At 42.3% G+C, this 23,218-nt stretch overlaps 1 protein-coding gene across 5 annotated transcripts; it reads right to left on the reverse strand.

The window, feature by feature from the left end:
- Positions 1–204: 204 nt before the first annotated feature.
- LOC119185558 (uncharacterized) lies at positions 205–22,183 on the reverse strand. 5 transcript variants are annotated; one of them, XM_075890236.1, is made up of 8 exons: positions 21,999–22,183; positions 21,262–21,452; positions 9,874–10,003; positions 8,847–9,057; positions 6,516–6,607; positions 6,343–6,443; positions 4,757–5,773; positions 205–1,496 (listed from the first exon to the last, which is right to left on the reverse strand). In XM_075890236.1, exons 5-8 carry the CDS (start codon positions 6,521–6,523, stop codon positions 1,369–1,371), a joined length of 1,254 nt encoding a protein of 417 aa, XP_075746351.1. In that variant the 5' UTR covers positions 6,524–6,607; positions 8,847–9,057; positions 9,874–10,003; positions 21,262–21,452; positions 21,999–22,183; the 3' UTR covers positions 205–1,368. The 5 variants fall into 5 exon arrangements, with proteins under 5 accessions (XP_075746351.1, XP_075746352.1, XP_075746350.1 ...); XM_075890237.1 differs by having other exon boundaries at positions 21,262–21,336; positions 21,984–22,183; XM_075890235.1 differs by having other exon boundaries at positions 21,984–22,183.
- Positions 22,184–23,218: the final 1,035 nt, after the last annotated feature.

The following is a 23,218-nucleotide window of genomic DNA, read 5'->3' on the forward strand; positions in this document are numbered from 1 at the left end:
GCTGGGCCTCCCTGTCCCTACGTGGTAGCGGCTCGCGATCCTACCCCTATAAAATGGTGGTAGAATCCTTGAGGACCCCAATAAAAGTTTTTCATCCGTCCATGGAACACTTTCATTATTTAAAAAATTCGAGAACAGTACAATTATTGACCTTCTTTAGAAATCATGAGGCCACAATTTAACTAATGAGTAAATACGCTTAAACACTATAAACATTATTTTATTCAAAATCATGTTAAACATCGGCTTGTGAGGGTACCTATCAACGCTGGTGAACAAAAACTTTTTATGACACTTGACTAGTCTAAATTGCAATGATTCACGTTCATACGGCAATGCGATTTATTGGGCGCTGATGGAAACTGGCACGTTATCTTCAACTCAATCAATATTAGCAGCTCATCAATATTTGTATTGTTCAGCCTAGTTCCTTTGCTCTATAATTCAAAAGCAGTGTTGCCTTCTGTTTATATACATTGACTCGGAGGCGCAGTTTTGCGCCATGGAAGAAGGACATGTTTGCCGCTCATGTGAAGAGGTTAATTTCTTAAAGGTCACCGGCGCACTACTGCTCAAACAAGAAGCCAAAAACATCAGTAAGCTTAATGCTAGCTGTATGGTTCCCAGTGTGCTAGTTGCGTCGAACTTAGTGTGATATACCTTCTGAAACGTAGGATTATTTATATTTCAACGGTGTTATGTTTAGGCGCACTGAATAACAAAAGTTAGGTTGATATGAATGATTTACTTTACTCACGGCTAGTTCATCAGGAGTTAATTAAAGTTACTTGTCTCTCTGTCTGCACTTTCTTATGAACTCAATAGTTAAACACAACTGTCTAATAAATAGTGCCATATGGTAACATAGTATGTCATAGGAGGTTATAAAGGACCACATCAAGGTGAAGTACGGCTGAGTAGCATGTACTTATACAACTATACCAAATACTTCTACTGTATTGCAATTGCCATTTGCTTGAAAGATACTCTACGTCATGCATCGCTTTGCCTCTAAAACATGTTTTTATGGCAGCTTTGATCTTGCGATGAATGTTTTTACATAAACCATCTGATGAGAAGTAGTGTATCTTGATTGTGACATGCTTATGCCTGATATTCAAACTTCAGAAACGAAATTGGAATATCTTAACATTATATTTTAAAGTATTCTCGTACAATTTCCTTACATAAGTTATCCCATTCCCCTAAAATCTCCTCGCCTTCTTAATCTAAAAAAATGGCTGATAATGGCAAGGTACAAGCCTCAAATGTGAGATCTTGAGCGTTTAACTGCTTGTAGGCGATACAATGTACGACCAACAGCTACTTGTTGCTAGTCTATCAATCGATGTGACCACACTGCTTCAATCATGGTTTCCTCGCGTGCCTCCAGTCGTAAAGGAAGAACATGAATAATAAGCCAGCCATGGTTGCATTGAGGGCACCCATCATGTGGTAGAAGGGGTCGTATGATCCAATGATGTCACGGAAAAACCCTGCAAAGAAGCATTGTGAACAGGTTACCGTATATGCCTGGCTTAGCGCATCATTACTAAGATATTTAAATTTGTTCTTCTTATTTGAAAATGTAATTTACTTCATGCCGAAACAGCCAGTACCATATTTTTTTTTGACATGTACTTCAAGAAGTATTGCGAGCGTTACTAGCACAGCAGCTATTCACAGCTACCAGCAGATCCCATTGCGAGCTTATTCCTACGTCAGCCTAGCTTCCTCGCGCAAAAACAGGTTTCAATTCTGTTTTATTATGATAAAAAAGTAACTCTGTAAGGCGCTACGCTGAAGAATGACAATACAACCTGCAATTTCAATGAGACAACAACAGGGGCGAATAATATCGCTCGTAGGATTTTAAGAGCAAGAAAACCCGAAAATGAAGACAACTGCTCTTCCTTAGGAAGTGACAACAACGCACAAACATGGACTTTTTACTACCCAATTATGAACCGCCAAACCAGCCCAACTTTCACTACTACTGCTCTCAAATTTTCCCTAACTTATACAAGCAGAAGCTATGTCTTTTTGTTCGAATAATACTTTCCATATCTAAATTGTTACACGTCGCATAAGTTAATCGAAGAGAAACAATCTCTAGTGATGTCAGGAGTGATCACTCCACTGATGACTCTAGTGTTCGCAGACAGAGGTGTCATGCTCGAGGTGTGCCATGTGTCATACAGAACAAGTTGTAGATGTAGTTGTAGGTGTAGGTCCTAAATTTGTGGCTCACACCCACCCTAGGGAATCGGCCAAGAATCGGGCAGCTTAACAATATGCGGATTATATATGTTTAAGTACTAGCAAAACTAATGATAGAAATATTGATTTTTGGTAAATTATTCTTGAGAAACAATTTGATTAATTACTTCCTACTGAAGGAGCAATAAATTATTGATTGTCACTATAATAAACCATCGCGTGCTCTTCTCGTCTCTTGCTTCCATTATTGCTACGCACCGAAAACAGGTGCGTTGGTGGTCTGGCGTGGGATGAAATAACTTGGATGGGTGAGAAAACAAGTGTAGAAAGACAGCGAGAGAGATATATAGGAACACATACAAAAGAAACAGTAAGCGTTTATGTCTTAAAGATGAATATTTTTAGCAAAAGGCGAAATGAGAACCCGAGTACGCAGTACCCTGTGGCGAACTTTGTCGGGGACCAGAAATAATAGTGTTGAGAACCAAATTGAATAAAAATGGAAGCGATTACAGTATAAACAATGTTCGATTATTTGCGACCGTTTTCGAACATTTAGGCGAACATTTTCCAACCAGAACAAGAATGATCTTTATACTATTTTCTAAATTGCACAAGAATATTATAATATTTCATTTCACTAAAATATTCAGAACCCTTCCCAACAAAGCATTGCCTGTGCTTATGTCTGGTAAAAGTATGCCACACCTGCATAAGCTGAAGCAAGTCCTTACGCAACATCAACTACTGTTCACGCGTGGTTGAAATGCAGCTCTGACTAATATTCAAGTTGACACTTTCTCACTTGCTTTAAATGAAACTGACACATAAAAAGTCAAAAATTTTGATGAATCCACACCATCATCAATGTCACAATCAAAATAGCCAACTGATGACTGCCGCTTTATCTACACTAGAAATCTAAGCAAAAACACCTTAATTCTTACACTAACATGGCGTCAATAGTCTTATAAAACATTGGGTTGCAAGAGACATAGCAATGCAGTGATAAAAAATTAAGCCTCCCATTTCCTACGAATCGTTCTTTCGAGATTGTGCGTGCGTATTATTTGAACAATAATTAAAAGTATTCGGCAGTTCTGATGTGCACTATTCGATTGTAGTACTGAATGAAATCAAACGTTATTCGAATTTTTAAGAGAACGTTTTCTATATCCTCACACACCTGGAGCGTCGTGAAAATTCGGCTATTCAGACACAGCATAGCATAGCCTTGTACACCATTGCATGGCAATGTGTTAGGAAAGAGAAGTGATGGTGGGCAGGAGAGATGTACGGGTGACAAGGAGGGGAAGGCGAGTAACACACAAAGAGAAAGGGAAACCAGGATAGAGAAAGGAGGAGAACAGTAGCAAGAAAAATACAGGAAATTACAGAAGGGTACATAATTACACAATCAGACAGCGGAGAGACAGCAACATACCTACAGAAAATTACGGAAAAAGTAAGAGAAGTGCAAAAGTAAACACAAAAAGACAAAAAATAGAAAGCGATGGGGAAAAGAGGTAGAAGAAAAAAGAGGATAAATAGCCATGCATAGTCATCATCATCATCATCATCATCATCATCATCATCATTATCATCAGCCAGACTACGTCCACTGCAGAACAAAAACCTCTCCCATTTTCCGCCAGTTAACTCGGTCCTGCGCTTGCTGCTGCCAATTGATACCCACAAACATCTTAATCTCATCTGCCCACCTAAACTTCTGTCTCCCCCTAACCCACTTTCCTTCTCTGGGAATCCAGTTAGTTACCCTTAACGACCATCGGTTATCCTGTCTACGCGCTACATTCCCCAGCCCATGTCCATTTCCTCTTCTTTATTTCAACTATGATATCATTAACCCCCGTTTGTTCCCTAGTCCACTGTGCTCTTTTCTTGTTTCTTAAATTTACACCAACCGTTTTTCTTTCCTTAGCTCGCTGCGTCGTCCACAATTTAAGCTGAACCCTTTTTGTAAGTTTCCAGGTTTCTGCTCCGTAGCTAAGTACCGGCAAGATGCAGCTGTTATATACCTTCCTCCTGAGAGATTGTGGCAATCTACCTGCCATGCACAGTATAGGACTATAAAGGGAGGTGAAAGGCCACTGAATGACCAAACCAGCTAGGTACCCACTAGCTTTGACGTAACTCATCCTTGCACGGCTCAGTGTAAGCTGCACCTATTTTTTGTTTGAGTCAAAGTTTTCTATTCATCATTTCTAAGCAAACCGTGAAGAGTAAAAACAATAAACTCGTGTTACCAATGGTTTGTAGGCATTCAGTGCAAAGGTGAATAGACACTTATTGCAGTTTTTTTCACTCTTAATTCTGTAGGAAAGCAATTTACTGATGGCGCTTGGTCTTTTATTGTGTACTACCAAACTTCCCGCTTCTGTATTTCCACTACCTTTCAAGCTGTGCTTGATATACTGGCGGTCAGTCGTTCATGGGAAACATTTCGAATGCAAAGGAAGTGAAACTCATTGTTTTCATCATATTCGTAGTGGTATTTGCGGAAGCAGACGCTTACCGAGTATAGCTGGGCTGCTGAGGGACACTGGAATCATGGCGAGTCCGAAGACGCCAGAGCAGGCGGCTACTCTTTCGATGCCCAAATACTGTGCCAACAGGATAGTGCGGACAGAGAGGATAAAGCCCTGCGCTAGGGACTCTAGGACGCGCAGTACGGTAAGGGCGGCGATTGAGCATACGTGTGGCATGGCCGCAGCGGATACAGCTTCACAAGCAAAGGCGCCAGCGTACATCGGCAAGCGGCTGCCTTTCGCGCAGTCGGACAATGGCACGATAGTTAAGCGCGCCAGTATGTGTCCTACTGCTCCGAAGATCATCAGTTGCGTCGCTACGGAGAGCTCGATGCCCTTGTCTTTAGCGTAATCCACGATAGTAGTACCGATGGAAACCAGAGAATACTCACTCACCACTGTTGTGGCGAGAAATACGTAGAACGCTGGCGTTCGCAGCAGTTCCAGCAAAGGCTGCAAGCGGCTACGCGAAGGAGAGCCATTCTGTGACGTAGTGACAAAAACCGAACAATCTTCAGCCTCGATTTTGCTGCCTAGTCTGTCTGTAGCGGTGTATTCGATGTCAGTTCTGTGCAAGCTGCCTGTAGCCGGAAGATCCTGGCAATGTACGTCCACCTCACTGTGCATTTTTTCAGGAACACTGGTTACTGCCAAGTCAGATGGCTCATCAAGTGGAAGGGCTGTTGCCTTGACTGATCGCGCGGAAACTGCAGTCCTCCGATCGAAACAGTTGCTGATAGCGTATTTGAGGTTGCTAAAGTCTGTGCCGGGAGGGTTATTGAGAAGCAGTGCCAGGGGAACAGAATTTAAAAGTAGCCCTCCACATATCAGTAAGCCGCCTTGCAAGGCGTAACTTTCTCGAAGCTTGTACAGCAAAACGGGTCCGTAGAGTCCAGCGATGCCCCAGGCAAGAAATGTCATTGACATGGCAGTGCCCTTGTACTTCTCAAAAAGCATGATATTGTAAATAGAGACTGACATGAGGAACATTCCCATGCCAAGACCTGCAAGAAATAAATACAGAAACTGGATGTCAGCAAATGAAACATTATTGAGATGTGGTTTTTTTCGACGACACATAATAATATCAGAAGTTCATTCGTGTCTTTAGTTGAGGAGGACTTGTTACAACGCTTATCATCAAGATGGTCTGGATGATAAGCGTTGCATGTCATCCAGACCATCGGTTAGAACACAGTGATAGCAAGTTGACTTTTTCAGAAATTGTTTTTTATCATTCAATCTAGAACACCAACTTATTACAACCTGCAAAGATATTTAATTGCTAATGTTACGCACATACTTCAGCGGTAAGTCAACATGTTTCTACTGGTTGGTTTAGTTATAATAGTACACCACAACCACGAAACGCTTCGGTAAAAATGCCAAACGCATTTTTTAAACGAAATTCAGGAGACATCATTTACATTAATCTTGTTCATATGAGCAACCGCAAATCATTACAGGTATTCTTAGTTCCGAGTATACAGTGTGAATTTTCAGATAACGACTTTTGGCCAAAAAACCGCATATTCTCTTGAACACAGAATATAAGAGACAAATGATTTATTACCATATAAAATACCAAGTGTCAAGGCCACCAGTATTATGTCTTTTGTAAATGATGATGCAATCAAGCCGGCGGAAGCCACCAACCCGCTCAACAGGGCAATCCTAGGGGGAGAAATTCGCTGCTGAAGTGCGCCCACCAGAAGTCCTAAAAAAAGAGTAAGAAAGGGGACTTACATTCCCATCAGGTGTGCGTGTTCAATTATTTCTTCCCGGTGGTTCAGCAGAGCGTGTCAGCTAATATTCCAGTGACAACCTGCTCGCACGTCCTGCACGGGAACCTTGTCCTATCATAGCTGCTTTTTAGGGCACAGTCACAACCTCTCAAACAAGTCTCAGTCGCTTGGTTAGTAAATTTGAGATACGCCTGAGCTTACATTACTGCGTTGTTGTCGTTACCCCGTCATTTTCTCTCGAGTGCTCAATTCTCCCTTTTCATTACCTTGCGGATATCAGCATCAAATGATTGTTCATTTCCCAACACTCGCGCATGCAGACCTGCAGACAAGTACCTTTGTTTTGAAGCACATTCGTGAATGCTTTTTTTTTCGCAGCTAGGTCAATGTGCTTCACGAGAATGTGCATGCCAATCATTTGCCTACTTTTACTGACAAGTTGGAAGGGACAAATGCAAACAAACCATGCGTTTAACACAAGACAGCGGCCACTTTTATGAGTTCACTGGCCGAGTGTTGTGACATGTACCTGCATTTCTGGGCACACCCGGTGAAGTCCTTTAGTTTTCAGATTGTACACACGAGTGTGTTCGCGACGGTTACTTTAATAGTAGTTACAATGATGAGCATGACAGTCGATCTAGATCGCCCAAATACGTCTACCGAAGCGTTTACTACATTGAGCTAAAAACTTTTTACGCTATTGCGAAATTCCATGCTATTGTGATTACTGACACTAATCACCCAAAAAGGTTTACAGCCGTGCATATATTGACGACAGTGTTGCCAAAGTGAAATTCTTTATTCGAGCTTAGTTTAACATATTCCGAATTCCCATTTGATGTGTTTATTCTTTTTTTATATTATTCCAGCTTTTTCATTTTTGTCAACGGTGTCTTTTTCCTTAACGAAATATTTTCCCTTAAACAACATTATTAAAGCTTTTTGACTGATGGGAACTCATGCTCATTGTTCTGAGCCACTAATTGTTTTAGCAAAATAGATTGGGAACAGACGCGTCTCAACATGATTGTATACACAAAGCCATTAAATTGACATTCATACATGACACGTATCACTTTCTGCCAAATACTCTCCTTTATCTTCATAAAGAAAGCCAATATATAATTATAGTTATATTTCAAGCATGCCAAAGCTTATGGACACAACGTCGGAGTATACAATTTACCTATAGCGCTCAGTACACTACGTTAGTTTTTTATGTGTAATTAATTTTTTTAAACTTAGTTTGCGCAAGTAGCTGTTTATTATTGCGCTTTAGAGCAAGAGCCGCTTTTCGGTTTTTGTCTATCAAAGTGAAGTTGTGTATTGAACGTTAAAATCTGTGTTGAAGCATTTACGCAGTACAATTCATTACGCACTACTACTCGTTGTTCATTACGCAGTAGTATTCAACAAAGTCTGACTTCATTTATTATCTACGACTCGTCACTACTTCTACTAAAACTACCTTTAGTTGATTCAAAGAACAGTTTAGAGTTTACTATTTTATGCACAAGATTGCATGGCTAGTTCAGGTTATCCCTTGACCTCCGATGGTGCCCTTTATCCTCTGAAGAAGTATTATTTGGCTCTACTGTACAGAGTTGGTGAAAAGTAGCAGTTAACAGTTATAGTAATCATAGTATTGGCTTGTATTATTGATATAGTGCAACAACTCCTGGTGATTGATTTTGTACAGTAGGTTTTCAAACTATTACAGCTTTTCCACTGGCCCTTTAAGAACGCCTGTTTACGCTAGTCCATCGTGAAATAAGCATACTCGTCTTAAGCCATCATGCCACATAAAGGAACAAAAAAATGTGTATTACAAAAGATGCACAATCCATCCGTTGAACGTGTCATTTGATCTGTACGAAACCTCCAGTTTACAAAGTTAGCTCTTAGAATCGCTTTATTAACTCATAAGTATGCTTTCAAACAGTAGTGAAAAGGTTGTAACGAAAATATTTTTATGAATAGCTCAGGTCATTATCAGTTGCTTAGGGTAAATTATGTTGCCAGTACTTGTTATTGATTTTTTGTTTTCTTCACATAGTTCCGTAGTTTGGGCTATAGCGAACTAGCAACACAAACCACTTGAAGTGTACCAATGCAGACAGGAAAGAAAATTTTTGAAAACATAGTGCTCCCGCAGCACAGACAGATGGTGTCTGTGCTGTGTGGAGCACTAAAAACAGAGGCACGTGTTGACGTTAATAACAATACCTGCCTCACTAAAACTACCTTGGTATTGTGATTGTTTTACCATCGCGCGATACCAAGAGTGCTGCACATTGTCCGGGAAGCCTGGTCAAGTCAGTTGACTTGCCTGAGAGGTGCACCGCAACGAAGAGCCCGGTTTGCGTCCACGATGCCAAAGCGCGGCTCACACCATAGTCTTCCACGACATAGACAAACACAAGGCCCATGTACGATGACGGCATGCAGACCAGCAGAGTCATTAGAGCAGCCAGAACCGGAACGCTCCAGCAGGTGTCCACGGTAACACGACGTAGGTGTACAGCTCCCGACATCGTAACCTGTACGCCAAAAGCGAAGCCTGACAGAGTGAGTGCGGAAACAAAAGCGTCCTTGTATTCCATAACACAATCAGCTATTTGACTTCGAATTACATCATGCGTTACGGGGTCTGCTTTTATCGTGAATTTACTGGGTCTGATTAAGTAGTAGCTGCCAAATAAAAACAATTAGTTTTTGTTGACTATTCTGAGACATTCAAACACTCGTTTTATGAACTGAATATTACTTTCCTTGCAAGAAAAAGCTGAACAGGCTTCTAAGAAAGATTCCTAAAGAAGGCTTTTTAGCAGAATTATTAAACAGAAACGTTCATTCTAGACGAACAGCACTATGCGTCAAAACTTCGCCTGTTGAAAACAATCAAAATTTGTTGTCAGGGCAACAATCGGATGTATGAAAGGGCGTCCAATATTGTTCTTGGATATTTATTATCTTTCACGTGTGGTGACAATTCACAAAAAATTATTAAAATAAAAGAAAACCAAAAGTCAAGCACTCCATTTATAGGCAGAACGCGACACACGTTATCGTTACCTTCACTTGAGTTATGTCGCTGCCTACTCACCGTAGGCAAACTCTCGGGGCGCAAACAGCCACGTAAGTTGATGCTGTGCCCATATGAAAACCACTTTGGGCAGTCTATTTCTGTGTTTTTATTTATACACTACTAGACAATATGTGAAAACATTGTTCTGTTTGTAACTAACGTCGGTCATGAGGTCCCTGGGGTAATACAATTCCACACATTTAAATACAATTTGTCGAGCCTAGTAAACGTGCGAACAAAGCGAGCTAGTAATCATGCCTATACTTACCGTGGTCTGTCGGAGGCTGTCTAGGCACCGTGTTAACTCACAGAGTGAGGTCACATGCGCACCTCTGACAGGAATGCAGGGATGGATGAATCCGCGGCTGTCACATCGCTGTCTCTTTTACACACGTGAGCTACGAGGGGACAGTATCAGAAAAAAATGAGAAAATAAAAAACAGACTCTTTCTCAGGCGTATCATACTAATTGGTATGATGCAAGGGAATGTCAAAATGCCATGGAATTTCGTTTTAGTTTTTGCTGCTTACGATCGGAGTGGGAGACAAGGCTCTCAGCGTACTCAAAATGGACAAGGGTGGCTGGCGTGTGCAGCTGTATGTTGGTAAGCGTCTACTCACTCCCCAAGCATTGTACGTTGAACCAGAGGCTGGTTTGTTCGGTAAGTTACGCAATCTCTTGTTGAAGCAATGAGAAATGTTACAACAGAGAACGTCACTGTCCCCAGCGTTTCAAAAGGAGGACTTGTCCCCGTCCTGGCGCTAACTACCCCTCTAAGCGGCGTGTATGCGTACCCTTTGCATGCCATTTCCCTGTCACAAAACTGGAGAAGAGAGAACACGTGCAAAATGAAAAACACACACACACACACACACACACACACACACACACACACACACACACACACACACACACACACACACACACACACACACACACACACACACACACACACACACACACACAGCGGAATATTCACGAAGATTGGTATGTCAACCTATCGTGGAAAGCTTACGCATACATGCTGTTAAGGCAGGTAGTTGCTATCTTAACAAATACGAGTTGCATTTACGAAACGTTGGATCCAGCAACGTTTGTGGATGAAAGTTTTCTCGTCATTTCAAGCTTTCATATTGATTTGAACTTCTCTGTTGTTTGAATTGAGATATTTTAGGAAGTAATTGAAAGCCATTGCATATTGAAACGGTCTTCCGGATCATGTTGTATCCATTTGTAACCATGAAATTTTTCGTGACAACCTGATTTCGTTGCACTCTAGTATTGTATAACGCTGTTGCACCTTGGTTTTTGTAATCTTTTATATGTGTATATATTTTTTCGTCTGCTTTTCTCCTTTATTGTTATTTCATTTGTATACTGATGCTCCCCTTACTCAATGCCCTTCAGTGGGCCTGTAAGGTATTCTGAATAAATAAATAAATAAAGAAATAAATAAGTGGTAAGTTGGATATATTTTCAAATTTTGTGTAACTTACGTCACGGCAAATCATGAATACCTGCTGCACTGTCAGCGAATATTGAATGCCAGCATTAATTCGAAAATATTTGTTTTCGGCCGCGCACCACAACATTACCAAAGCTGCTGCTTTAACGTACAAAAATGACCACTGTGTTCGTCGTTACTCTGCAACATAGAGAAAGAATGTGAAATGTTGAGTCTCGCATGTTTTTATAATGTTCAATACGATTTTACTATCCACAAAAAGCACACGAAGTTTTTATCTTGTACACTTGGCAGACTGTAGCGGAACAGTCGGCCAGTAAGTTACGAGGACACTGAGTTTATATTTTTACATTCTGTGACAACGTGCACAAATGACATGCGATCATGCATATGAAACTGTACGCGTACTCATGAGGTGTATTTATTGGCGTAATCGTTCCCGAAAACAATAGCGGTATCACTGTACCGTGGAAGGTGAATGGTCGACTGAGCTATTAATACAAAACACAAAAGTGAGACGCACTTTCAAACCATAGCACATCACGTATCATGCTACTGAATCTGAAAGGCTCATCCAGATGATTCTTCTAAACTGCGTGCTTAATAAATTTTAGTGCACCGGTAGCAAGTATTGGGAGTGAGCCAGATTTTGTAGCTCATACTCATATTTATGATTGAACGTGACAGCATGACGTGGCCTTGACTACAATAGACGCCCAAGAGCTTAGAGCCTTTATGATGCTGCGTCACGTAATGATCACGTCACAATTGCGTCACAAATTAGTCGCCCTTATGACGTCGTGACGGAATGATGGCATGACTACCTCACTCCACTATACAATACACCGTTATTTCTGGAGACGCCGAGGTGCCGGGCCCCTAAAGTGTTATATGCCTGATAGCTCATCGCACGCGTTACTACCGCAGGAAAGCCATTTGACATTCAACCAATACGATTGGTTTTAATACCATCCCAACAATTCACGGTGTTTATTTGAGAAATCGCCAAGGAAACATAGTTCTTGACAATAAAAATGACATAGCAAACGATGTACCATTCAGCTGGGACACAAATCATATCACTCGCACGAAGAACTGGTCTATACTATTTTCACCCACGTTTTACTGCACAAATTCATTCAATTGCTATTGTGAGTTCATGCAATATGGTATTTCTTCAAACAACATTCCGGACAGCATCTGCAGAGTTCCCTTACGACGTCATGTAAAATTGTCTAATCAGCGGCGACTAATAACAACTGATTATCATGAGTACGCTATTAAAATAGAGTGAAATACCGTTCGTAATAAAATACTTACAACCATTTCTCGGCCACCAGTAAAACTTCCTAGTGTAGCTGTGCTATCAGAAAAATTTTCGATTCTGAGTTGATACAAATGACATAATTTGAGTGCGAATCAAATCGAATATTATTTGAAAAGGTGTCGAATATTTGCTTTACATTTCAATATAGATCTAAGTGAAATTACAGAAAAAAATGCCACCAAAGATCAATGAGCACTGTTGCACGAAATAAAAATCCGAAAGTGTTTCTTTTGGCTAGGTCATGAAGTGCTGGAGGGATGGCGGTCTATGTTGTGTTATCAAGAATTAGGTATATCAAAGGCCATGTTTTATTTATTTGCGTGATTTGGTGCAACCAATATGGTGTCGCAATTCGAAGTGCCTAATCTACCTTGTTGATATAGACTTAATAATTGTGTTTATATTGACATCCATAATTTCATGTGCTAAAATCTTCAGCGTCCAATTTTTCTGCCTTTGTCTCCAAATTTCAAGTCGAAAACAGCAATAATTGAACCCCTTGTTCTGCGGCGTCGATTGTCTTTCTCTTGAAACCAGCATTTCTTTAAGCCAATATCTTTACGACCTTCAGAGAACTTGAAAAGCACCTTTACAGCAGTGCGCAAAAAAAAAAAGAGGTGAAGAACAAAAACATTTAAAACGACCCCTGCCAATTTGAGGTTGACTGCATTTGTGTTCGGGAAGTTCGATTACTTGTTTGAATGTATTAAATCGATTTAAATAGCAAACATGATTTCAAACATACTTGAAACTTCAAATATTCACTCACCGCTAATTCCCAGTAAACTGAACAATGTGCGTGCCATCTCAACGTTTTTTTTAATCAAATCAAATAAATAGGGTGGTAATCCATCATCACCGAAGGATGTCACAAGCTAGACCAGTTTCAATACCAATTGCCTGTTTTTGAAAGAATACCGACACTCAATTTATATGACATATATTAGGCGAACAGGCGATATGCACGTATATCGCAAAATATTCAAAGCGGAGGGGCTGCGGAACCGACAGCACCATAGAGGCTGTCATCCCCACACTATAAAAACCAGTGCGGTAGGTTTCACGCTCAAGGATGTTCAAACACGTCCCCTCGATGGCTGTTTCCTCTGCAGCCACCAGTGTGGCTAGAGCTTCCTTTGACTATTTAAAGGAGGGCTGCTTTTCTCCCAATAAGGAAGCATTATTTTATAAAGAAACACTCTATTCAGAGCTGATTCGTATGCGTATACAGTACGGATTGTTTTGGTCTGGTTTAAAGAATCCTTCGTACTGAAGTGGTTCCTAAGGAGGTAAAGGCAGGCGCTCTGTCCAGAGCGAGAGAAATCCTAAAGTCGTGGCGCTGAGACATGCGCTTGCAGCTGCACGTCTCAGCGCCACAACTTTAGAATCTCTATCGCTCTCTTCTGCTTTCGTTGCTTTTGTTCAGTTCTACGAAAAGCAATCAGATAAATAAGAAGGTCTTGTATGGGGGAGCACAAATTGGGTTGGCAAGTAAGAATACTGGACAGAAAAGACGCTGGCTTGTAAACAAATCTATTACGAGCTTCCTACCAGGGAACCTTATGCGGAAACGCATTCACAATAGACACCATCACAGCAATATTGCCTAATCGCTTTCAAAACTGGTAACAGCCTAGAGAGAAAGCTTGAAGGACGGTGCATTTCAACACTTAAAATATTCACTTGCTTTTTAAAGCAATTTCATTTCCGTTATCATCAAGTTGCACCAAAGGCGCACCGATGCACAGATCTGCTGAAATATAAGTCTGTTTCACCACGAGAATTTCCTTTTTACACCGATCCTTTGCTCGACTCATGACCTCTGCTTCCTCGAAATGCACTGTGCAACCACAATGCGCAGTAGAGGGTACCCCGCGATCTGGAGCCTTCAGCGAAGTTTATATACTCTTCTCTTACTTGGCCTTGAAGACATCGGTGTTTGGCTTATGGCGTTAGTACAGCTGAATAGGATCTTATACACCACTTCCGTAGCACACATGTCTTCTCATGTTTTTTTTCGCACACTATTCTCTTGTCTTGTTATCTAACAAGGGTACACAAAAAGGAAAGCTTAGAGCGTGCTGCGAATATGAGGTTTACGCAGTGTTCTGATCTTATCTTCTTGAGGTTGTTTGAAATAGCGCGAATGTAGGGCGTAACTGTTTTTAAAAGGGTCAGCGTAAGCTTATTTCAACCTACGCACGATTTTAACCGTCAGGGTACATAGGACCATGGTCAACTGTAATGAACTATCAACTCATTACGAACACATTCATGTCATTCTATACTATAAACTGACATTAACAAGCAAGAAAGTAGCGAAAAGTTGAAGGATATATTTACGAACACCTGTTCAAATTTCTCTTAGTGATAGAAAACGCACTCCCGTAGCAATTTGTCCGAAACTATTGGTCGTGGTATCTTATGCACTCATCTTCATTTTGCTTCTCGTGGTGAGTGCGGTGGTGATGGCGGCAGCCAGGTATATTTTGACCCCAGTCATGTTGACGTCGTTTATACGAACGAACTTTGCAGTTGCGTCGGACTTCACACGTGTTCTGCCACTGTCCCACAGACAACTATGGCACTTCGATGGTATTGGTCATGATGTATATTTATGCTCACTGGCACCCTCCTACTGCTTTTTTTTTCGCGTGCCGCTTTCCACAGGTGGATTAGGTGGCTGTGCCAGCCTTGCCTTCACTGCTCAGCCGCACTTATCCTCCAGTTGTCGTAGGGGAAATCGCCCTCAGTCAAAACACAAAATAAATACGTGTGTATACAAATATCATATGGTGACTTGCTCTCAATGAAAATGAGGCATCGTTTTTCGTCGATTCCTGTCAGACATCATGTGCGCAAGGAGCGGCCGCGATAATTCGAGGATAATTCCACACTCACTAAAATGCAATCCTACTTCCGTGGTGAGATCTCTACGAAGTTCAAGGCCTGTAACTACATCCATCACGCTTCAAGAAAGGCGTGGTCATGCATTGGCAGCCATTTGCACACGTAGTGGCATATCCTGGTGTTTTCTAGCTCGCAGAGAGCAACGAGATTTGAGACCACATCGCTGCAGCACCGAATATCTGGCAAGAGCAATCAAGGGATACTGGGTCTTTGCTTACGCCATCCACCCGTAATAAGTCATCTTCCCACACCCAAAGAAACATGCACGCTTTCTTCGATATCCTTCTTCATTCTATCTCAACCTCATATTTCTGGTTACATCACCTTGAAGGCCCCTAACTGACTGTGAGCATCAGACGCCAAAGCGGGAAAGTTACCCCACACGCCCATTTTTGCCCACTGTCTGAAGAGAGCAGGCGAGCAAATAACATCGACATCAATGACTGCTTCATTGATTTGGTAAGCTACAATGATACATTCTTTTCTGCAAACACAGTTCCATATTTTGCATTCGATGTTTGACCTAAACGTGTTATGGTGGCTTCATGAGGTGATATAAGCGTCATCCGGCTGATATAGACCCCTGGTGAGGCACAAAACACAAGGAAAAAAGCCCGAGGGTGTCGGGAGGGGGAAAGAGGGAACTAGAAAGCGTGTGTATTCTCCCGGCACACGAGAAAATTATGAAAACCAGGCAGTGACGTCATATTTGTGATCCAAAGCTTCATTCTTTTTAGTAATTAATTGTTCCAGAAAAAATAATTTTATATATATATATATATATATTATTATACACACACATAAATATATATGTGTATATATATATATATATATATATATATATTGTAATGATGACAAAGCGGCGATCGTGCTCGGCGCATACCTGGGAGAGACGGAAGACGACGAAGAGGAAGCAGAAAAAGAACAGCCGGCCTGCAGCAAAGGCGTTGTCTCTTTGTCTTATTTCTCCGCGTTACAATGGCGCAGTCGGCAGGATTCGAACCTGTGCGGGGAAACCCCAATGGATTTCGCACCTCAAGCACAAGTTTGCCCGATGGATTGTTCGGCTCCAAGACTATACGTACGACATCCGTCACCGTGCTGGAGCACAAAATCAGCTTGCGGACGCTTTATCGCGAAATCCGATCGAGGAGTTCTCCACACGAAATCGAGAAACCTGGATCCTGTTTTCTCAACAGGACGTGACCAAGGCTCAGCAAGCCGATGGAAGACTCGCATCCGTTATAGACTCCATTGGCGATGCGGGACGCAATGCCAAGTTTGTCTTACGTAATGGAACGCTGTATCGGCGTCACTGGGCCGATAAAAGCACCGAGTGTCATCTCCTGGTCATTCCTGACACCTTAAGATCGAGCGTACTACGCGCCATCCATGACACTCCCGAGGGAGGCCATGTTGGCTACAGAGCCACCTTACGCAAGGCACAAGAACGGTTTTGGTGGCCGAAAATGGATAAAAGCGTGCGTTCATACGTTGCCAGTTGCGAGATTTGTCAGCAACACAAACGACGTCCTGGAGCTCGACATGGACTTCTTACGCCGATCAAGCCTCCAGAGACAATTTTCCACACGTTGGGCATAGATCACATCGGGCCTCTTCCAATGACGACAGCGGGCAATCGTTACATTATACTCGCTGTGGACTACTTGTCCAAGTTCGTAGAGGTCGCGGCCGTGCCTTCGCTTGCTGCTAGCCATGTCATCCGATTCCTGAAAGATCGCTTCGAATGGCGACACGGTCTTCCTAACAAGTTGATCTCCGACCGGTCGACCACCTTTCGCAGTCGCGAGCTCCGCACTTACCTACAACAAGCTGGAGTGGACCATCACTTCGCGTCGGCATACCATCCGCAGGCGAACGGACTGACCGAAAGGTCGAACCAGACTATCCAGGCTAGACTCGCACCGTACTGTAAGAATCACAAACGAGGTGAGGCCGACTGGGATGATCATCTCCAAGCAGCTGCGTACGCAGTGAACACGGCGGCACACAGCTCCACAGGAATTTGCCCCTACGAGATTGTCTATGGTCAGCTCCCGCAACTGAATGCTACGTTCGGTTTGGACACTCCCGTTAAAGTAGGGCGTTCCGCTGCACGCCAGAGACTTTGTCGCGATATCCGTGTGGAGGCGCGTAGGAGGATTGTGCATGCTCAACAGGCACAAAAGCGATACTACGACCGACGCCACCGTCCCGCGCCGAAATACAGTGTAGGTGATGAGGTGTGGCTACAGCGAGGTGCGCCATCGTCTTCAAACAAACTGCACCCAAAGTACGACGGCCCTTACATTATTTCTGAGCGCTTGGGAGATAACACTTGGCGAGTACGATCCACAGCTTCTGATACGCGCAGAGACAAGAGAAAACGGAATAACTTTGCGGTGCATGTGTCGCGGATGAAGAACTGCATACGGCGGCAAACGTGACATTGGTTTGTGTTTTTCTTACAGGAGTAGACCAGCTGCAGCGTGGCCGAGTGTAATGATGACAAAGCGGCGATCGTGCTCGGCGCATACCTGGGAGAGACGGAAGACGACGAAGAGGAAGCAGAAAAAGAACAGCCGGCCTGCAGCAAAGGCGTTGTCTCTTTGTCTTATTTCTCCGCGTTACAATATATATATATATATATATATATATATATATATATATATATATATATATATATATAAAAAGAGAGAGGCGATGAGTGCGACTTCTGCCCACAGACGTCGTCGGGGTCACCTCCAGACATTAGATAAACTTCCGGAGCCCATGTCAGCAAGCAAAGAAGGTTTGTAAAGGGACAAGACAAAAGCAGAAAGAGTGCTTTGCTGAAAGCCAGCTTCTCTCTTTGTTTTTGCTTGGCCAATCATGTTTAGGATTTTATACCTGCGATGAACTTCTTGCAATGGATCTGTACCAACTTGCCCAAACGTCAACCCTTTCAAACTCATTAGGCGCATAGTGCGCAGTTGAAGCTCAAGTGATCATTAGGATAAATATGCAAAAGCCTTCGATATTGCGTGCATATCGCCATTCGGAGCATTTTTGCTGTGGCTGTTGAAGTAAAGAGGCACTGCCGTGCATGCACTGCTTGCTCTCTGACATAGGTTGATGAATCTTGGTCCGTAACAGGCATGCGTCAGAGTTATTTCCCGTAGACAAAGAAATACCATAAGGTATTGTTCTTTTACCAATGTCCCTCGATATTCCCTTCAAATGTTTGGGTAAAGCGTGAGTATCAGATGACTAAATCAGTTTTTCATCGCGTTCAAACGTGGCTTCAGGCCTTTGTCTTGCTGCCTCTTTCGTAAAACAGCTTTTACCTGAAGCTGTCCTACAAGAAATGTATCCATGAAAGGATCAGGAGGAATAAACGTTTATTTTTAGAAACGTTGTAGTGGTGTAGGTTCAGCGTGTAGGTGGGAGGTCTCCTCATTCAAAAAACCCTCTGGCTTTCGCAGCCTCCATGGCCCTGGTGACGAGACGTCGTTGTTGGTCCAGGTCCTCCAAAGCAAGCTTGGCCTCCCAAGTTTCGAGAAGGTGTTCGTTTTCTTGAACAGCGTCGCAGGCATTCGGCGGAGGCGATAGGTCTGTACGTGTATTGCATGGACACTTGAGGAGCAGGTGGGCTACGTTTCAGGTGTGGCGCAATATTATTATTATTATTATTATTATTATTATTATTATTATTATTATTATTATTATTATTATTATTATTATTATTATTATTGTAGAATTGGGGTGCAGGGCTCAGCAGTAAATGAGGCCGCAAGGCCTAGATAAGCATGCACACATGGTGGGCCTTGGTTGCGGTGCGCCGAAATCCGTAGGCTCCGTATTACCTGACTCAATCGTTTTTGTATTTTCTCTGTTTTTCTTTATTCAAAGCCCCCTATCTCAAGCACAATTGTCTATCACTTGGTCTAATTAGTTCAGAAAAATCAATGAATGAAAGCCATGTCGGAGGGGGCTGAGTTTAAGGGGACTGTCTACCATCCTTCACTGCTTTTCTGTTATTTTTGTAGCAATAAAAACCGTACCACCTCAAGTTCCTAACGTTTCAATTTTTTGTATTGAAAGTGTATAGAAATTTCTAGAACAGAATTGTTCGATCTGCGTTCGGTCTTCCCCCATTGGTGGTATGAATGGCCACAACACTGGTCGGTAGCGGCGATGACCATTCTGCTGCAGTTAAAAGTTGAAAACTGAAACCGCGGGTGGTTCTAGGAGGCTTTATCAAGGTTTGTGTATTATTGAAACGAATACTTTAGTGGTCGTTTTAGGCATGCACACACGTTTTTGTTGTCCTCATGAGCAGTGGTTGACGCCGTGCTCGCGTTTCTCCGCCGTTTGCAGGCAGGCAAGCGAACACACCGCCAGGTGCGCTACCTGGCGCCTTTTTTAAAGCTTCAGAAAAAAAAGCAGATTAGTATCTTGCACAACCTACAGCTGCCTAAAACGCGCGAAATACATTTCAAGCTATACACGTTTGTTTTTTTACGCATAAGAGAGAGCCTGCGGGGATTTTTTGTTCCTAATGCTACATCGACCTCATTGCTGTTGGGTGACGCTAGCGGTCATCTTTCGTAGGCTTTCAACATCAAGTTAAAATTATAATTTTTTTTTACAGAAGAAAGCATGCAGGTTGCCACCGATCTGATGAACAATCTTTTCATTTAGGCCACAATCAGAAAGAACTGTTCCGAGCAGTGGACAGTCCCTTTGAAGTTTGCAGGCCACTATTTCATTTATTCACATGGCAGAGTGCCTTGCGAACTTATGACGACCAGTACACATCAGCTGCCACAAAGAAAGAAGATCGAACCTTCACTTTATGTCATGGTCCGTTGTCTGACAAACAACTCATCGCGATGTTGAGTATATCAGAAGAAAAATCTCATGAGCACCTGGAAATTGAATATTGCAGTGCAGAAGCTGCGCTATCCTGGAAAGCCATAAAATTGAGGCTCGGCATCCGTATTGAACTACATCAGTTCCACTAGCACGATTGTTTATAGTGAATAATAAAAGCCGTGCCCCTCTTAAAACTATGAATATAAATATACTGCCAGTCACATGAGACTAGCATCAATCTACAATCAGAAAGCGCACCAATAAAAACCACCGTGCTGCTTCTATGGCGGTCTACAAACCTGGATCGGATAATTTTCCACACAGAAATAATGAAGATCTGTGAAATAGCTAGCAGAAACAGAGAAACAGCCAATTAACTGTATTCAATTATAAGACCTATTACGGTGACGATACCGAAACCTTGCGGACCACTATTACTGAAATAGCTGCTGGGATTTTAGCCACAAGAGGGAAAATATCTAATTGGAGGTTACCAATTGTGATGATAGACTGGACAGAGCGTGATGATCATACCAGCGCCCTTTTTTTCGCAGGAAGTAGGGAAAAAATATGTCGCCTTCTTCACATTGCACGACCAACAAAAGTTGTTTGAGACACCATAGTAAATTATAGAATGCACTACCATCCCGCCAATGTTGACTTGTGCTTAGCGCTTCATGTGTTGACCATGCATATCTGTGCACGGTATATAACAACAACAGAAGTAACAAACCAATTTCCACAATTATCACAGTCCTTCTTGATAAAAGATCGCTTGAAACAGTTCGCAAATTACAACGATTTTCTCTTTCCTAGCGTGGTGATCACTGCCAGCACCTGCTATCGCTTTATACTAAACAAGACACTTGAAGTGCAACATGAAATTGGTTTGTATTGAGTAATTGTGCGCTACTCTGATGTCGTTATGTTAACCACGTTATTTCTCTATAACAGGCTTATTAATAGAAGAGAAAATCAATGTAAGAGTATCGGTTTTATATTTCACGCCAAAATCGCCGTGTGACGTCATATATTTTAAACTCAGCACAAATGCTCGCAACTAGCATGCTGAGTATGTGAGAAATAAGCAGCTTACCTCCAGTTTATTTTAAAATTCACCATGCCATTGCCTATATGGTACACGTTTTGGAACAATTCAACCAGCCACCACCTGTTGCAAGCGTACAGGAAAGCAGGATCACGGGAACAAGCGAGTTGCGTTCTATACTGTGCCGGAAGATCGTAATCCTCAAGAACCGCACAGCAGGTCCGCACAAAAGCACACATCTGAAAAGCAGGATACTCGGCTACGAGTGCAACTACTTGGGCTAAGAATTGTTAAGAAATAAAGATTATCTGGGTCTCTTTCCCTCACGCTTAAACCACAGATATCTTATCCCACTTGGGCTTCGTATGCCAAATGGTACTAAAACATCTCGATGCTAGTTGTACGGTGAACGCCGTTGTATACACGCCACTAGTGCGAGGTCTACCGACACCTTCATGTCGTCAATGATATATCAAGACACACAAAAAATAAAGCCTGTCAATGGACATCTTAACAGAAAGCAACCATTTATCGCTAGGCACTCCGGCACATTCAAAACAACAACAACAACAACAACAACAACAACAACAACAACAACAACAACAACAACAACAACAACAACAAAGGGGATACGTATCAATATACAGAGGTTCCTAATTTTGCCCCTTTTGATCCTCTCTATGAGTGATCACTTAACAACACAACAACTACACGCTTTACGTGATTCAATGAAGATTTTTTATGAATAAATACAAAACACTCAAAATTACCTGTCAACATGTTACCTGGTGCTTCCACGTCTTCTCAGCTTGTCCCGAATGATAGAGGTTCTTCGCAACTAGCGCCACCTAACATTTCGGCAGTCTCGATGAATGCCGTTATCCGGCAACACGCCCTATGCCCTTCAGCAAAAGAACGCACTGAGCCAGTACAACGCTTTCATTTCAAAGGGGAAAGTGATGGTACATGTTCGCGAGTTGTTTGCGTGTGCACACTTGTTATCTCAGCATCTGGCTTGCCAGCACCACATCTCCCTATCTCTGCTAGCACGTGCTCCTCGCTTTGGTCCCGCCACTCGGCTGCTTGTAAATATGGGTCCCACTTTCCAATACATTTTTCTTCTCTGCTGGCTTAGGTACTGATACGTGTGCGCCATGGCTATGCTATGAGAGAGCTAGAGAAAAAAACGAAACAGAAAAGGATATATTTCCAAAGCAGTGAGATTTAGCAAGGAAACAAAGAGAAAAGAAATACGGTAGAGAAACTATAGAGTATACATTGGGAGGGGGTGAAAAACAAAAGGACAAACAAAGAGAAAGGGAAGGAAAAAATCCAGACCTGCGTGGAAATTCCTGCAATGTCATAGCGAAAGCTGGCCGAGTGGCCCCACCGCGGTGGTCTAGTGGTTAAGGTACTCGGCTGCTGACCCGCCGGTCGCAGGATCGTATCCCGGCTGCGGCGGCTGCATTTCTGATGGAGGCGGAAATGTCGCAGGCACGTGTGCTCAGATTGGGTGCACGTTAAAGAACCCCAGGTGGTCGAAATTTCCGGAGCCCTCCACAACGGCGTCTCTCATAATCATATGGTGGTTTTGTGACGTTAAACTCCACAAATAAAGCAATCAATCAAGCTGGCCGAGTGGTATTTCTAGATACTATTGTCAACTTGCTTGCTTGCTTACTTCATCCTGTCTTGTGGCTCTTACCCACTAGAGGAGATTTGCCAAGAAGCCGGCGGTTATTGTAAGTCAACAACTTTGGACTGTCTAGGCGAAGGAAACATGATTACTTTGTTTTGACAAGACGGAATTATTTTGGCACAGTGTGAAAATAAAAGTGAAAGTAAAGAAATAAGAGGATTTCTTGAATGACTGAGGCGTAATCATTATATAGATTTCTTCTGAAGGTCAAGACATTACAGTTTAATAATGAAATAATAAATGTCAGATTGTTTAGTAATAATGGCGAGGTGAGCAATGACTCAGCAAGGTAATCTTCTTCTGTCA

This window comes from Rhipicephalus microplus, chromosome 3, assembly GCF_043290135.1.
Source record: "Rhipicephalus microplus isolate Deutch F79 chromosome 3, USDA_Rmic, whole genome shotgun sequence".
In the NCBI taxonomy this organism is placed as follows: domain Eukaryota; kingdom Metazoa; phylum Arthropoda; class Arachnida; order Ixodida; family Ixodidae; genus Rhipicephalus; species Rhipicephalus microplus.

What these genes read in the sequence shown, in the direction of transcription:
- LOC119185558 (XM_075890236.1), bottom strand. An exon ending in GACACTTGGTATTTTATATG is followed by an intron (nt 5,774 to 6,342) that starts GTAATAAATCAT and finishes TATTTCTTGCAG; the next exon opens with GTCTTGGCATGGGAATGTTC. An exon ending in CAGCAGCCCAGCTATACTCG is followed by an intron (nt 1,497 to 4,756) that starts GTAAGCGTCTGC and finishes GCTTCTTTGCAG; the next exon opens with GGTTTTTCCGTGACATCATT.